Source organism: Perognathus longimembris, chromosome 2, assembly GCF_023159225.1.
Source record: "Perognathus longimembris pacificus isolate PPM17 chromosome 2, ASM2315922v1, whole genome shotgun sequence".
Classification (NCBI taxonomy): Eukaryota; Metazoa; Chordata; class Mammalia; order Rodentia; family Heteromyidae; genus Perognathus; species Perognathus longimembris.
The window spans coordinates 28,717,303-28,734,174 of record NC_063162.1 but is presented as its reverse complement, the minus strand read 5'-3'; the positions used below and the strand labels follow the sequence as shown (position 1 = coordinate 28,734,174).

The 16,872-nt window shown below is 45.0% G+C and overlaps 1 protein-coding gene and 1 long non-coding RNA gene across 2 annotated transcripts; one reads left to right on the top strand and one right to left on the bottom strand.

The window, feature by feature from the left end:
* Positions 1 to 1,537: 1,537 nt before the first annotated feature.
* Hhex (hematopoietically expressed homeobox) lies at positions 1,538 to 6,861 on the top strand. Its single transcript, XM_048338692.1, has 4 exons — positions 1,538 to 1,939; positions 3,982 to 4,160; positions 4,383 to 4,433; positions 6,231 to 6,861. Exons 1-4 carry the CDS (start codon positions 1,573 to 1,575, stop codon positions 6,450 to 6,452), a joined length of 819 nt encoding a protein of 272 aa, XP_048194649.1. The 5' UTR covers positions 1,538 to 1,572; the 3' UTR covers positions 6,453 to 6,861.
* A 222-nt stretch (positions 6,862 to 7,083) lies between these two features.
* Positions 7,084 to 16,285, bottom strand: LOC125346273. The gene is made up of 3 exons (XR_007209892.1): positions 16,275 to 16,285; positions 14,688 to 14,691; positions 7,084 to 7,220 (listed from the first exon to the last, which is right to left on the bottom strand). It is a non-coding gene; the product is annotated as an uncharacterized LOC125346273 (long non-coding RNA).
* Positions 16,286 to 16,872: the final 587 nt, after the last annotated feature.

Genomic DNA, 16,872 nt, shown 5'->3' with positions numbered 1-16,872 from the left:
CATGAGATTCTAATAGTTATCTATGAATCCATCCTCTTAAATAGGAAACTTTAGGCCAAGTCCCTAATATTTTAGAGGAAAAGACCTTCCAAAGCTGTGTTAGCCGAAACTTTCGCGTGCTGCTCTCTGGTCTTGGAATGTTCTCTCACAGCAGGCTTTTTCAAACATCCTCTCCTTGGGGAAGCCGTTCCCTTCCTTAATGCACCCCTCCCCACCTCTAGTAGGAGCCGCCTCCTCGTTATAGTTCCGGATCTTTGCTCATGCCCGTCTCCTTCTTAGCACAAATATGTTATTGTGTTAATTTCATTTCCTGTCTCGGTGAGGATGGGGTCACTGCCATCATACAACAAAACGTTGGAAGTCAACCTGAACCTAAGTGCCCCAGCTTCCAGTTCTCTCCTCATCCTACTTCTGCCCAGTTCAGGTGAAGGAATAGTTCCAAGACGTAAATTAAAATAAGTGAATAGGTAGGTAGGTAGGTAGAATCCAGGGAAGTTTTTTTTTTTTTTCAATTAATAAGAGTATCTTAGCAGAAACTGCTCCCGGCGAGGTGTGATGACCGCAGGAGGGCGTCAATCAAGAAAATGCCCCTTTGCCCCTGAGGCGAGTGGAGCCGCCCAGGGACTAGGCCACACGGAACAGCTCCACCGCTACGATGGAAAACACGTGCGAAACAGAGGAAGCGCGCTGCGACCCCCAGGGCCGGGGGAGAGGGATCGGGAGTTTAGGGTTCCCCATCTGTGCCCTGTCGGCAAGTGAAACAATTGCATCACCTCCAGCCTGGCACCTTAAGGACCCAGGTTCCTCCCAACACCCTAGGAAAGTGTCTGAGCCCGGGATCCCCCAAAACGAAACAGGCTTGAGCAGCCCAGAGTTCCAAGCACCTGAAGTCCAGTCGTCGGTATGCCGATGGACGCATCTGAGGTCCGAGGTTCATTTCGCTGGAGCCGACGAAGGAAGCCAGCGCCCTCGACAGCTATGGGGTCGGGAGATGCCGAGGGAAATTGTAAGTGCCACCGTTATTCCAGGGAGCGCCCCGACCGATCAGGAGGGCTCTCGGCCTGCGAAGGTGCGGCCTGGCCAGCCACCTGCTCACCCGCCGACGCCCGCGGCCCTAGCCCGGGGCCCACGCCCGGACAGCGCCCCTGAAGTTCCGCAGCTGTACCTTCCTGCTGGGGGGCTCCAACCCTCGCGCTCCTGGCCGCGGCTGGCACTGCGCTTCTTCCGAGGCCCTCAGCCAGCCTGTCCCGGTGGGTGCCCCGGTCCCGGTGCTTGGAATCCTGGGTGGCGACGGCGGTGGCGGGACACCCGACGCAGGATCCCCGGAGGCCTGGAGCCGGCGCGTCTCGGGGGCGGGGAGTTCGGACGGCGGGGGCGGGCCATGGGTAAGGGCGGGAGGTGGCGCCCGGGACCCAGCGCCATTGGCCGCGGGGCCAGGCGGCAGGAAGGGGCCAGCCAGCGCGGCCCCACCCCGCGGCCGGAGGAGCCTATCGCCGGGACCCGGAGTGCGGATAAATGTAGCGCCGCGGCGCGGGCGGGCAGCGTTCCGAGGGGCTGGAGCGCGGCGGAGCCATGCAATACCCACACCCCGGGCCGGCGGCTGCGGCGGGCGCAGTGGGGGTGCCGCTGTATGCGCCCACGCCACTGCTGCAGCCCGCACACCCGACTCCCTTCTACATCGAGGATATCCTGGGCCGTGGGCCCACTGCGCCCACGCCCACCCCTACGCTGCCGTCCCCCAACTCCTCCTTCACCAGCCTCGTGTCCTCCTACCGGACCCCAGTGTACGAGCCCACGCCGATCCATCCCGCCTTCCCGCACCCCTCGGCCGCCGCGCTGGCCGCTGCCTATGGCCCCGGTGGCTTCGGAGGCCCTCTGTACCCCTTCCCGAGGACGGTGAACGACTACACGCACGCCTTGCTGCGCCACGACCCCTTGGGTAAGGTGGTCGGGTCTCGGCGGGGCCAACCGGCCTGGGCGATGACAGGGAAGGCGCCACCCGGCAGGTGGCAGCGCCCGGGCGGCGGCGGGGACGCGGAGGCGAGGCAATAGAAAGTTGTGGCAAAAGCTCTGGAAAAAGTGGCCCCTCGGGCACGCGCGGGGACAGGAGGCGCGGGCCCTGGCGGCGCGCGGCCGGCGCTGACCGCACTGTGACTCAGATTGGTTTTCCTGCGCTTTGCAGGCGTCGGGACGCGCGCGGACCTGGGAGACAGCAAGGGGCGCCGGCTGCTGGGGGCTGGTGGCGGAGGGCATCTCTGGCCACGAGTGTCGCCTGGGTCAGCATCCCTCTCCCCTTAACAAGAGGGACGGGGAAGTGGGCGTCGTGGCGCCCCAGGCCGGGTTTGATCGCTGCCCGGGACCCGGGTGGTTTCAGGGCTGGACTTGGTTCAACAAGCTTGTGCAGTGAAAGAGCCTGACCCTTTCCGTTCATACAGGAAATCTTGAGTTCTCGATAGGAGTAAATCTGGTTTCAGAAGCTGTTAAGTGTTTTCCTGGCTGCACGAAGCAGACCCTTCCCCCGGAGTAGTGCACGCTGCTGATTATTTTATCGACATCCTCAATACAGACAAATTCAGGAAACACTCGACTTCTGATAGCCAGGATCCGTTTTTCTGATATTGTTCATTTCCTCTGTGTGGGATGTGACTTTATGGCAGCTAAAATAACCAGTTGCTTCCTTTTTTTTTTTTTTTTTTTTTTTGAGGCTGTTTTGAACCAGCCTGAAGCCTGACGCAAGCAAAATCTCGAGTAAAAAACAAAACAAGACAACAACAAAGCCAACTTTAATCGAGTTTAGACTCAGGCCTAAGGACAGACAGCCTGACCCACTTCTTTTCGCCGTAAGAAAGTGCAGACCCAGAGCGCCAGCTTGAAAGCAGATAACATGAGCACATAGGCTACTGGCCCCTTGTGCCTTCAGTGTACGCCCTAATAAGTCACCACTGTGGCTCCAAGTGGCCCTTGGCGCCTTTGGGGTCTGAAGCCCTAGGGTAAATAAGAAAATCGGGAGCTCCTCTGGGCTATCAGGGATTTAAGTCAACTCTGTTAGTAAAAGGAACCTTGAAGGCGACTAATATCTTAATTAGCTAACTTCCTGGTATAAACATGATAGCGCAGCCTCTGGCTCAATCCTCCCTCCCTCCCTCTTCATCATTAGTTTGGGGACGGACGCAAGATAATAGTTTTGTGTTTGAAAACCTTTTGGTGTTTGTATTTTTAAATGTTACCCTCCGAGGTTTGGTGCCCCGGGCTCCGACGTGGCTTTTGATCCCCTATGGGGCCAAGAAGAGAGAGAGACCCCCAGCTGGCTTGGGCCGGGGAATGAACGTTTTCACAGAGCGCGCCCTGGGTTTCCTTGGGTGACTGCTGGGACCACGCAGGAGGAAGCAAAAGTTTTTTTTTTTTAGATAGACCAACAGGAAACACATTGACGGAAATGTTGCCATAGCCCATGGGGTGGCTTTAACCGGCCGTCCCCGCCGGCGGGGTGTGAAATCAGAGGTGGCCACGACGCCCTCCCGCCAGGATTGGAGGCACCATGCGCAGCCCTACGCTGGGTGCTGGCCCCGCGCGCTTCTGCACAGCCGGGTTTTGAATAGTCTAAGGGTCCGGCTCCCCCCCGCAGAGTGCACACTGAAATACAGCTCACCAAGGGTGGAGACTAAAGGGTGCAAAACGTTGTGCTTCTATCCCAGAGCCACTGGTAAAAGAGGATCAAGGTGTTTTAAGCCCAGCCTGTAGGAGAGGGCATACTTTTGGGAATTTGTAACTAGCCCCTAGGTGTAGTGGTTGCCTACAGGGCTCTGCTCTGAGTGGACAGGGTGCTCAGTGCATGTACAGTTTAGCCCTGTCTCTGCGTGTCAGTGTGTGTCTGGATGTGTGCTTTTAGGACAATGTGATTGTGATTTGAATGTATCTCGTTGGGTGGCTTCCCAGGCTACTCCAGGGCCATTACTAACCTCTTCCTTCTTTCTCCTTCAGGCAAACCTTTGCTCTGGAGCCCCTTCTTGCAGAGGCCACTACATAAAAGGAAAGGCGGCCAGGTGAGGTTCTCCAACGACCAGACTATCGAACTGGAGAAGAAGTTTGAGACCCAGAAATACCTCTCCCCTCCCGAACGGAAGCGTCTGGCCAAGATGCTGCAGCTCAGCGAGAGGCAGGTAAATAAATGCATCCCCCATCCGAGCCTCTTCCCCAAGCCCCCCTACTCCGCTCCCCCTCCATCCCCCCCACTCCGCAGGCTTCTAGGGTAGATTCCTGGAGCTCGGGCATGTTCCAAAAGGTGTCTGAGCTCTGGCGGGTTGGTGCCTAGTCTTTTTTTCCCCTTCTTCCCCGTCTCACGGGATTTTGGACACTTGGCAAGTTTTCTTTCTTTCCGGTAGGTCAAAACCTGGTTTCAGAATCGGCGGGCTAAGTGGAGGAGACTAAAACAGGTATGGACATCGTGATTCTGTTTCTATAGAAATAAATATTTGTATCATGTTATCTCAGTACAAAGCCTGTGATGGGTTGTATACAAAAGTCATTTGAGAGGCTATTTAACCTCTTCACCTTGATTAAAAAGGCAAATAGTCCTGCTGAAATGCAGGATGAGTTGCTCAGGTGGCAGTAATGCTAAAAGCACCTAATGCGGTTCCTATATCAATTATGCCTGGGTTTTCACACACTGGCTAGTAAAACTCCAGACTAATTGTTTTATAAACCCCATATGTTGTTTATCTAATTAAGGCAGGAAAGATAAAGTAATTGACAGTAAATGACTTAAGCAGTTATCTTTGGGAGAAAATTGTTTCTTTTATTTACACAGCCATAATAAACCTAGGCAGAACTCAAAGGTAAATATAAAGACACAAACACCTTTAAGTCATGTTTGTGCTGTTTTTTAGAAGAATTAAATATCAAAGAGTTTGAAAACCATTTTTCTATCTAATGCCACCTCTTAAAAGGAATCTTAAAATATGTAGGAAAATATCCAAGCCTGCTTGAAAAGTATCTTAAACTTTTTAACAGTCTTTCTCCCAGTGACCTTGTTATGCAATATGTAATAAAAAAGCAAAGGCTAATTTGGTTTTTAAAGAAGCTGTATTGACTTAAAGCTAAAAATTTGTTTTTGATGTCCTAGTCTGGATATTTTCAAAGTTATCTGAGAAGTGCTCATTTGTACATATGAATTTTCAAATAATAACTTTTGAAACAGTAATACAAGTAAGGAAATTTAACATTGGTTTTAAAATTGATTATTCATTACTTTTTCATTAAGTACAAGATGGTCTTCCCCAAAACAACATCAAAAACAAAAACCATTTTGAAACATAAGATAAATAATGGTAACTTAATTATTCCAACATGATTTGTATATTTGCAGATTTTTTTTCATTTTCTATCCTTGTGTATCTGCTTGTTACATAAGCTGCAAACCTGGTGACTATTATTTTATAGTCTTGTTTTTAGAATTTTTTTTGCAGCAAATCAGGTTTCTATGTAATGTTTATATCCACTTTAGACAAATCCATGATGAAAATTTCACTAGTGCTTGTTCAAAAGCTGGACTGGACTCTCGTTTATCAGGGACTTTTGAAAATAGTGGCTTCTATATAATATGGGAATAATTTTTTAAAATCTGCTCTAGATTTTAAGCAAATTGTAGTCTCCCTTCTCAAATGTTCATCCAGTTTTGCAATTTTTATTTGCCATGACAATTTTTTTGTTTGCCTAAAAGATTTTTACACATAGATGCTCATAGGTTTATTCTAGAAAATGAACAAAAAATGTTTCAATCCAGTATCTGAGACTTTCTTTTTAATTCATCACTCAAGTGGTTTTTTTTTCTTTTGGAGGGTTTAACCTAAGACTTTATGCATTGTATAACCCTATCCCTTAACATTCTTCTTTACAAAATGTCTAGAAGATTTTGTTAACTGGCAAGGTTTAAATAGTTAAGATACTGTGCATGTGAAGTGACCCAAGGTTTCCTCCCCTAAACTTTTGAGACCTGTGGCCTCATGACTCAATTACTATAATTCTTATCTGGCTTGAGTTTAATCTTCTCAGATGTGCTGTAACTTCTTTCAAACGAGAAATCACAAATAGGCATTTTCTGAATAAAAAGATTCATAGCTGAAAACACATGATAAACTAAAATTTAAATGATAGTGCAGGAAGAGAAGACATCTTCTACCTCCACATGTTTCATGATCTTACCAGTCTCCATTTTTATTGGCTTCCTTCAGGAGAACCCTCAAAGCAATAAAAAGGATGAATTGGAAAGTTTGGACAACCCTTCTGACCAGGGACAAGACTTGCCCAGTGAACAGGATAAAGGTGCGATACTGGATAGCTCTCAGTGTTCCCCCTCCCCTACCTCTCACGAAGACCTGGACTCCGAGGTTTCAGAGGACTCTGATCAGGAAGTGGACATCGAGGGTGATAAAGGCTACTTTAATGCCGGATGATGGTCACTGACATGTTCTGAAAACTGGATTTGGGAGTTAACATTCTTCACAGAAGAACTGGAAAACTGTATAAAAAATGGAAATCCATGATATGCTGTTTTCTGGACACCCAGAATATTTGGTGCACTGGCTAATTAACAAACCTCCATTGAAACCTTAATTTTCACTTAACAAATGATGTCCATATTGTTTTTACATTTTGATATAGTGACTGAAATTCATACCCCCTTTTTTTAAGAAAAGAAAATTGTTTCTATTTATAAGAAGTAATTTTGAACTTGTTAAAAAATTTAAGTTATACCTTAAAGGTTTTACTAGGTGCTCTACTAGGTGAATGACTTTTCTATAATTGTTATATCCTACTTGATAGAAAAGCAAAGGAAAAATTTCAATCCAGAGGTAGGTCATGGACAGACAGCCCTGGGATAACTTTGAAAGAAAACAATTCTTTTAGAACATTTCTAGACCTGGGGCCTTAATAAATCCAAATCCACTTGAGAGATCTTGTCTGGAAGATGTGCATTCTTTTTGTAAGGGAAAGTTCAAAACAAAACGGGAGGGCTTGTTTTCCTCCTATCACTTAGGACCTGTTTGACCAAGGTGCTAAGAGGATAGTCCCGCAGGCAGAGATACTGACTCATCAGTGGTTAAAATTAATCACAGACAAACTGGACCTAGTAGCTTAAGTGTAAGTAGATTGTAGATATTGTTTTATATCAAACAATGTCCATAACATGTACATAAAATTGTTCACTGTAAAAAAAAAAACTATGGCCACACTAGTATTTTTTTCTGAATGAATAACTTGTCTATAAAATAAATCTGTCCGTGGAAAGACTGAGCTCGTGGGGATGTCTTATTGTTTGGTTAAAAAGCTTGCATACGCCCTCTCTTGAAGCACCCCAGTTGGAATGAGTTGGGGCGCTCAGCTGGTGGGCTGGAGTTCTCCGGAGCCCTAGCCAGGGATGGGGACCTGGAACGTGAGCTTGGGTTTTTTTGGGGGGTGCTTGCCAGAGAGCTGGGAAGGTAGGTGTTTGCGGGAGGGCCCCAGCTCCTCAAGCCAGGCAGGTTCAAGGCCCGAACATGGCCCGACTGTGCCACGCCGCATCGATTCTCCTGCCCGTCGTCCTCGGCCCGTATGAGTCAACGGCGGCGGCGTCCGCCGCAGCAGCCCGGGCCGGAGCCGGCGGGGAGCCGCGTCCGCGTCGGAGGAGCCCCAAGTTGCCGCTCCCCGCACGCCCGCACAGTCTCCAGCCCTGGCCCAGGGGAAGTCGTGGCTCTCCCCATCCCTCCCGCAGGTGCAGAGCTCTTCCCTAGGTTGCTCCTGGGAGACGTGGCTGTGGGACCAGCGCTCAGCCTGCCCTCCACCCCCCTCCTCTCCCGGGAACTCCTGCCTGGGCTGGGGCTGGGGCGGAGGTCACCCAAGGAGGAATTAGGGGTGAAGTCTGATAGCTGAACGGAGAGTGGAGGGTCCAGGATAGCCCAGGGTGGGAAGATGAAGCAGGATTAGGGCTGAAGTAATCCCAGTCCCCCGGGTATTGGTAGTCTGTCTTCAGCTGCCTAGCAGAGTCATTGTGCCTTCCGCGCACACACATACTTTCCATGTTCCCCCAAAAGGAAGACAGACTCGTGGGAGAGGTCTAGAAATTCCTTAGGTTAGCCTACGTCTTCGCGGAGCCTGCCAGCTACTGAAGAGTGGGGAATGGCCTATGACAGTAGGGCCCTACTCCTGGCCTGGCCGAGGAGGGCTGTGACTCCACAGAAATGGATTCTCAGGTAAAGAGTAAAAAAGCATTGTTCTTAAATGCAACAGTGGCACTCACTGGACACTGGAAAATAAACTATACAACTTGTTTGTGGGGATGGGAGGGAAACACTGGGAGTGAGGGAAGGGGTAGCATTGTCCAAAAAGAAATGTACTCTTTACCTGACTTATGAAACTGTAACCCTTCTGTAATCACCATTATAATAATACATTTTAAAAGTTATTTTTCTTAGTAGTTATCATATCCTGCCTCCTCAGAGCCCCAAAAGGCAGGGATTGTAGGTGAATTAGGTTTCTGAGAAAATACTAAATACTTAAGCAGAGAGGTGTGGGTAAACCTGTACGTTTAAAAATCTGTATTGGAGAAATAGAAAGAGAGAGAGAGAGAGAATGTACTGGGGCTTGAACTCAAGGCCTGGGTTCTGTCCCTTAGCTTTTTCTGCTCAAGGCAAGAGCTCTACCATTTGAGCCACACCTCTGTTTGAACTCAGGGCCTGAGCACTGTCCCTGGCTTCCTTTTGCTTAAGTCTAGCACTCTACCACTTGAGCCACAGCTCCATTTCTATCTTTTTCTGTTTACTTGGTGTTGAAAAATTGAACTCGGCTTCATGCATGCTATGCACTTTGCCGCTAAGCCACATTCCCAGCCCCCTGTACTTGTTGGTTAATTGGAGGTAAGAGTCTCACCAATTTGTCTGCCTATTCTGGCATCAAACAACAGTCTGCAAATCTTAGCCTCCTGTGTAGCAAGGTATTACAGGCAGCACCCAGCAGCACCAAGCTGGAGTTGTAGTTCTTTTTTTTTTTTTTTTTTTGGCCAGTCCTGGGCCTTGGACTCAGGGCCTGAGCACTGTCCCTGGCTTCTTCCGCTCAAGGCTAGCACTCTGCCACTTGAGCCACAGCGCCGCTTCTGGCCATTTTCTGTATATGTGGTGCTGGGGAATCGAACCTAGGTCCTCGTGTATCCGGGGCAGGCACTCTTGCCACTAGGCTATATCCCCAGCCCCCGGAGTTGTAGTTCTTTATTTCAGTCCTCCCATCTGTAAAGCAAAGATGGCTTAATTGTTGCACACAACCCATCCATCTGAATACAACTCCCAACCCAGTTCATGTCCCATTGTTTTCCCTTATTCCTCCTATCTCCTCAGCGTTGGAGCCCAAAGTAGCCATCCAGTGGGAGAGTTCGCCTTCCCATAAGCCTCGGGCTCTTAACTTCCTACCAGGTCTCAAAGGTCATTACCAGCCTCCTCTGAGAATCAGACAGTCTGTATCAGAATCTTGGAGAATGGGAGACTTGTGGCCCGAATATTGAATTAAAGTAATCCTGAAATCTCCGTGTGTCTCATTTCTAGAGATAACCTCTGGTTAATGTTTATTCTTGGGAGTAACTGTATCATGACTATGGAGCAGAGAAATACCAGCTTATTTATTGATATGACACTAGAAAACTTGAGGGGATGAAATCTTGTGTTAAAGCAGACAGCTCTGAAACCTAGCTGTGTCTTCCAGTTTAAAGCTAACCCTGGGGGCTAGGAATGTGGCTTAGTAGTACAGTGCTTACCTAGCATGCACGAAGCCCTAGCTTCAATTTCTCAGTACCACATAAACAGAAAAAGCCAGAAATGATGCTGTGGCTCAAGTGATCGAATGCTAGCCTTGAGCAAAAGAAGCTAAAAGACAGTGTCCAGGTCCTGAGTTCAAGCCCCAGGACTGGCAATAAATAAATAAAGCTAACCCCAGTTCCCTTCTAGTTGCTCATATTCTAAATCTAAACATGTCCTTAAGAACCAAGACCATGGAAGTGGAAGTGTGACTTGAGTAAGAGCACAGCCTTGAGCACAAAAAGCTAAGCAAGAGCACAAGGTCCTGAGTTGAAGCCCCAGTACTGCCTCCAACCAAAGAAAAGGGGGAGGGGAAGAAAAGAAAGGTGAGATTGTGTTTACTGGAGGAGAGACAGTATTCTCAGGCCACAGGTTGGCATAAGCTCCTCTACAATGCCCCTTTACAGACTGCCAATGAATATTTACAAATTCTTCCTACAATCCAGGCATTTTTTCATTTGTTTGTCTTTTGGCTATTTCATGTTGAAGCAGCATGTATGACCTTTACAACACAGCTTCTGTCTTGTTTTTAACTCTTTTTATCAGGAGATTCAACTTGAAAACGGTTATCATTTAGCAGAAAGACAAATAGAAAAGCACATTTTTGTAAGCAAAACGTTAATGATTGGAAGAATTGCCCTAATTTCACCATGACAGTGTGTGATTAATCCTCTGGGTCGTGTACTTATACTTGAAGTTATTCAGTTCGTTGCTCTTTGATATTGAGAAACCTTTCTAACTTAATAGGATATTGATTTTGCTGGATGATGTACTTTGACTCGTTAAACAACATCACTTTTAAGGGATGACTAGCCTGTTGTGGATTACTTTATTTAGAGAACTATTGCGTAAGGTTTCTTTTTTTTTTTATGGTTTTCTCGGAGTGAAAGCTGATAAGCCATCTTGTGGGACAAGAGGAAACCATCTCTGATAGTGAAAGTACCTATTCTCTTTCAACATTGCTGACAAGATTTTTTGTCGCGGTTTTATTACTGTGAATGTTTCTCCTAGTTAATGGAGGGCAGGGATTCAAGAAAACCTTTAATATTTGGGCTCTGGAGAAAATGTACTTTGCTTGCAATAAAAGGCACTCTCATTCCCATTCTAGTTATGTCTTGTGGAAAATATGTAAATGCAGAAAACTCACCTTTTAAATTTCTCTTCACAACTCGAACAATGAACAATCCTGTGAATCTGAGGTTGGAGTAAATAGCCATGGTATGGGACAGAAAGGCAATCACCAAGATGCTTCTAATAGGCGAGTTCATCTTGCCGAAATAGCCACATATTGTACTAACATTTATTTCATGAAATTCCCAGCTGGAGCCTGTGTTATTAAGCCAACTTTGTTCCTTACTACACTTTTGCTATTGTTAAATGCAAGGAGAAGCACTTTGTAGAGAATTCCCAAGCAACAACTGAGAGTCGACAAAACAGCAGCTACCTCTAGCGTGGCTCACCTGCGAGGAGACAGCAACACATGGGACCCCAAGGGGTGCTAGGAAGAAAGCTGTAGCCATTCTCTTTTTTTGTGTCAGTGCTTTGATTTGCAGCTGCAAGAGGGAGATCTCTCTACAATGCAAAGGGCAGTGTGAAGGAGACCTTGGAGTTGGCAAAGGCATTTCCTGTCTGCCCTGGAGAGGATCTTGATGGTGGAGCACCCAGCAGTTGCTTGGAGGTTTTCAAAGCAAGGATCACTTTCCTGTGTAGCTGCTTTCAAAAGGGAAGAGAGAGAGAGAGAGACAGAGAGAGACAGAGATAGAGAGACAGAGAGAAACAAGGAAGGAAGGAAAGGAGAAAGAAAGCAAACAAAAATTAAAAAAAAAAAACCAAGCAAATAAAACAAAAAAGGAAGGAGAAAGCCCTTGGCAATTCAGGTGGTTTTCCATATGAAAGCCAGTGGAACCACTTCCCACTTGAAAACAGTTTGTTTCATGCATATTCTCTAACCATTCACAAGAAGCCTTTCTAATTTGAAAGGAGACTTTTCTATGGCTGAAAACTTTCATTACTCCTGATAACATCTCAGGATGAACAGGAAAACCTTAATGAAAGCTCCCAGACTCATGAATGCTTGCAGGAGATGATTATTTTGTTTCAACTTTGTATTTTTCTTTTATAGTTTAATTGTGTGCCTTCCATCTTTCTTTCTTTGTTTTGGTACTAGGGATTGAACTCAGGGTCTTGGACTTGGAAAGCTCTACCATACAAGTCTCTTTTTCCTGTTGGTTACTTTTGGGGTAGGGTCTTGTTTATGACCTAGCTAGCCTGGGCTGCAGTCCTCCAAGTGACTCACTAGGGATGTCAAACAGATGCCAGGGAGGGCAGACATTGGTGAGATGGAGTCTCACAGAAATCCCACCTCCACCCACCCAAGCTCTTCATCCTAAATAGCTAAGAATACAGATTTGAGCCACTGCTCACTGTCTCTGCTTCTTCTTTATTTCATCCCCTTCCTCTTCCTCCTTCCTCCCTCCTCTCAGGATTTTTTTTTTCTTCACTAAGAATAGAAAATGACTAATCTTGTTTCTTTAGATGTCAGTATTAAGGCCAACATTTTTTTTTTCTTTTTTCAAATTTCAGCTTTCAGCCAAGGTCAGAATCTTGTTTGAAAGAAATATGGAATCCTCTTCAGCTTTTGGGGAATCCAAATGTGCCTGGCATGTAGGGGTTTCTGTTTCTCTTGTTTAATGTCTTGTTTTAAGTCTGGCATTAAATCCAGAATTATAATTCATTGTAGGGGATAGAAAATTTGTGTGTGGGGGGCTGTAGCATGCTACTCTATTATATTAGGGAAACTACTGAGCCAACTATGGTGCTGTTCCATTGTAGTTTCTAGGGGAAACAACATCCTAAAATATACTTTGTGCCTGGCACTGGTAGCTCACTCCTATAATCCGGCTACCCATGAAGCTGAAATAGGATGATTGCAGTTTCAAGTCAGCCTTGGTAGGAGAGTTTGTGAGACTCTTTTATCTCCAAGTAATCACCAAAAAGCCAGAAGTAGAACTGAAGCTTAAGAGGTAGAGTGCCAGCTGTGAGTGAAAAAAACGAAGAGACAGCACCCAGGTCCTGAGTTCAAGCTCCAATGACCAGCCCTAAACAAATAAGCAAACAAATAAAACATAGTGTGTATCTTTCAAAGCATTTAAGAATGGTGGTCCAGGGCTGGGGATATAGCCTAGTGGCAAGAGTGCCTGCCTCGGATACACGAGGCCCTAGGTTCGATTCCCCAGCACCACATATACAGAAAACGGCCAGAAGCGGCGCTGTGGCTCAAGTGGCAGAGTGCTAGCCTTGAGCGGGAAGCCAGGGACAGTGCTCAGGCCCTGAGTCCAAGCCCCAGGACTGGCCAAAAAAAAAAAAAAAGAATGGTGGTCCATACTTCTTGATGTTCCCATTGTATAAGTTGTTTAGTATCGTATTTTATTGGACCCACTCATACATGTCCCACAGAGGACTGCACATACAGCAGTGTTGTGGCCTTAATAAATATTATATAACCAAGCAAAAGTGAACACTGGGTGCCCTTCCCCAAAAGAAAACAGAAACATTTTTTTTCTTGCCTGACATCTTACACCTTTATTATATTTTCTATACCTTTGCCACAAGGAACATGGCTTATCCCACCTAGCTCCAGGAACATGGCAGAAATACTAGTCATGGTGGTTACCAGTGTTGGAAAGTGTATGCCATACCTGGGCTACAGCATGTTGGGTGAGGGAAGGTGACAGCAAGAAGTGATGTCTTCTCCCTCCTTCCCCGCCACCCCCCCCCCCCAGCATACATTTAAAAGGGAAGTGCTTCTGTGGTTTTGGTTGGCTGGCTTTCAGACTGGGCAATTTCAATGTCCAATTCCCACTCTTCAATGTGAGTCAGGAGCTTTTATAATACACCAGTTTACTGAAAAGGACACCATTTGGGGTGGCCTGTTACTACTACCATTTTTATTTAATTAGTGGACTCAGGAAACCCAGTGTTTTAAACACCATCTCTCAAAATCTTTCAGGAATTGCAACTTGTGTTTACTCCACAAAAGGCTTAGCTTTCCTTAGTTGCTTATGGAATGTGCATCATGACAGATTTTCCTTTAATTGTAAATTAGCCCCAACAAATGTTTAAAAAATGTCCCCTGAGTGCATGCTTACCATACAGAGGAAGTGGTTTCTTAGACACCTGCCACCCATCTATTAACTCGATGGTATGTAGATAGAAGGGAATGAAGTATTCATGATGATGTGTGGAACTGTTGATTAGTCAACCCAAGGTAACATTTTTAGCTTCACTAAGCAATTACCTGATTTCATTAAGGTCTTTAAAATCACCTAAGTACCATTTTGCCTAAGGCACCTGCCTCCTGTTTAGATGTTATTTTAGGCATTAAGCAATGCACAATGCTAATGGTGACCTGGGAATTTAAACCTGCAAGTCCTGGTCTATATGATTCAGTATTATCCATATTATCTGAACATGGAGTACGCATATAATTATTTGAACATAATGAATAAATAAATATAAAATACATTTATATTTACATCGTTTTACTTTTCAAATAGTTTTTAATTAAAATTTTCAGGGGTTTTATTCTTTTCTTTAGGCCATAAAATATTGTACAATGAAACAAGAATGGTCTATAGTGTGGGTTTCTAGGTATCAGGGATAATATCTCAGCCACTATTGATTACTTTGGTGAGATTGGTAAATGTTTGTTATAAGTGTTCGTTTGCAACAGGGTTATACTACTCCAACCTTGAACCTGTGATCCTCCTGCCTCAGACTCCCAAGTGCTGGGACCACGGACCTAAACCACATTGTCTGGCTTGCAAATTTTAAAGAAAACCAAGACACAAATTTTAAATAAACTAAAACAAAACTTTGCTTATCCAAGAGTGATTGTGTTCATAATGGTGATATCTTTTGCATGTTATCTATAAGCAGGAACCAGGACACACAATGTAACTGGATTTTAGGACAGCACAACTGCTTACTAAGAAATGAGTGTGATCCTACTCCACCACGTCACATCTATTCTGTTTATTTTGTAGCTCCACATAGAGGTCTTTAATTAATTTTTAAGACAAAGGAGCCAAAAAATACACTGAAAAGCAGGAATTGGCTATCTACATGCAAGAGGTTGAAACGACCCTCTCTTCTTGTAAAAAATGGATCTGTGGCTCAAGTGTTAGAGCATTATCCTTGAGTACAAAAGCTCAAGGACAGCAACCAGGCCCTGAGTTCAACCACCAGGACTGACACAAAAACAAAGAAACAAAAACATCAACTCCAAACAGGTCAAGTAACTCAAAATAAGGCCTGATACTTTAAATCTACTGCAGAAAAATAGAGTAAATCCTGGAAATTATAGATACAGGTAATTTTTTTTTCTACATAGAACTATGCCTAAAAAACAAGAACATGATTTGACAAACGGGACTACATCCAATTAAAAAGTTTCAGCATAGCAAAAGAAACAAGTACCAGAATAAGAGACAACCCACAGAATGGAAAAAAAAAATCTTGAGCTATTCGACCTATAAAGGATTAATATCCAAAGAGCTAAAAAAAAAAAAAAAATCCACGACAAAAGAACAAATACCCCGGCTAATATATGGGCAAGTGAATTGAACTGACAATTCTCATCTGTAGATAGTTCTCATCATTCCTTCTGATAGCTGGCTACATTGCTATTTAGAAATAAGTTTAAGTCAGATTATTCATTCCTCAGTTAATTGACCTTTTAGTTAGCTTTGTCTTTTGGCTATTGTGGATAGTGATGCCAGGATCATTTGGGAACAAGTCTTTATTTACAAGTTTTTAAGTATTTGGTTATATGCCAAGGATTGGAATGCTAAGCCATATGGTAAATTCTACATTCAATTTTTTGAGGACCTTCCAACTGGTTCCCATAGCAGCTTTTCTATTTCACATTCCCAGGTATGGCTTCTCCCAGACAGCTCCGTCTTCACAATATTTATTTTCCTTTTTTTTTTCTTTCTAGGAATATAGACATTCTTCTGGGTGTGAAGTGATATGTCATTGTGGTTTTGATTTTCATTTCCCTCATGATGAATAATGCTGAATATCTTTCATGGTCTTATTTGCACTTTAATATTATTTTTGGAGAAATATCTACTCAAATCCTTTGCCCATGTAAGAGTTGAGTAATCTTTTTGTTGCTGAGTTGTAAGAGTTCTTCATGTATTCTAGACACAAGACCATATATATATTTGCAAGTATTTTCTCCTATTTTCTGGGTCATCTTTTTCATTTTTTAAAATACTACTCTTCATTGAATGAGAGATTTTCATGGGGATAAAATTAAATTGATTTGTTTTTCTTTTGTTGCTCATGCATTTAGCATCACATCCAAGAATCTACAGCCAAATCTATGCCATAAAGATTTACCCTGAGGTCTGAGAATGTGGCTTAGTGGTAGAGTGCTTGCGTAGCATGCACAAAGCCCTGGCTTCGATTCCTTAGCACCACATAAACAGGAAAAGCTGAAAGTGGCCAAGTGGTAGAGTGCTAGCTTGGAGCACAGTGCCCAGGCCCTGAGTCCAAGCCCCAGAAGTGGCAAAAATAAAAAATTAAAAAAAAAAGATTTACCCTAAGAGTTCTTCTAAGAACTCTTTTAGCTTTATATTTGAGCTGTTAGTGTGTGTGTGTGTGCGCGCGTGCGCGTGTGCGCACATGTTCACGCGCTGTTTTGAGACAAAGTCTTGCTATGTCACCCAAGCTGGTTTCAAATTCATGATTCTCCTGTTCATCATTCTCCTACCTTAGCTTCCTGAGTTCTGGGATTATTAAAGTGTACTGCTGTACTCCTTGTTAATCTATTATGAGTTAATTTAAAATATAGTATAAAGTAAGGATGGGCTTTTTTTTTCCCCCCCTGGTTTTAGGGCTTGGACTCAGGGTCTGGGTGCTGCCCCTGGGCTTTTTTTGCTCAAGTCTAGCACTCTACAACTTGGGCCATAGCTCCACTTCCAACTTTTTGGTGATTAATTGGAGATGAGTCTCATGGACCTTCCTGCCCTGGCTGGCTTTGAATCGT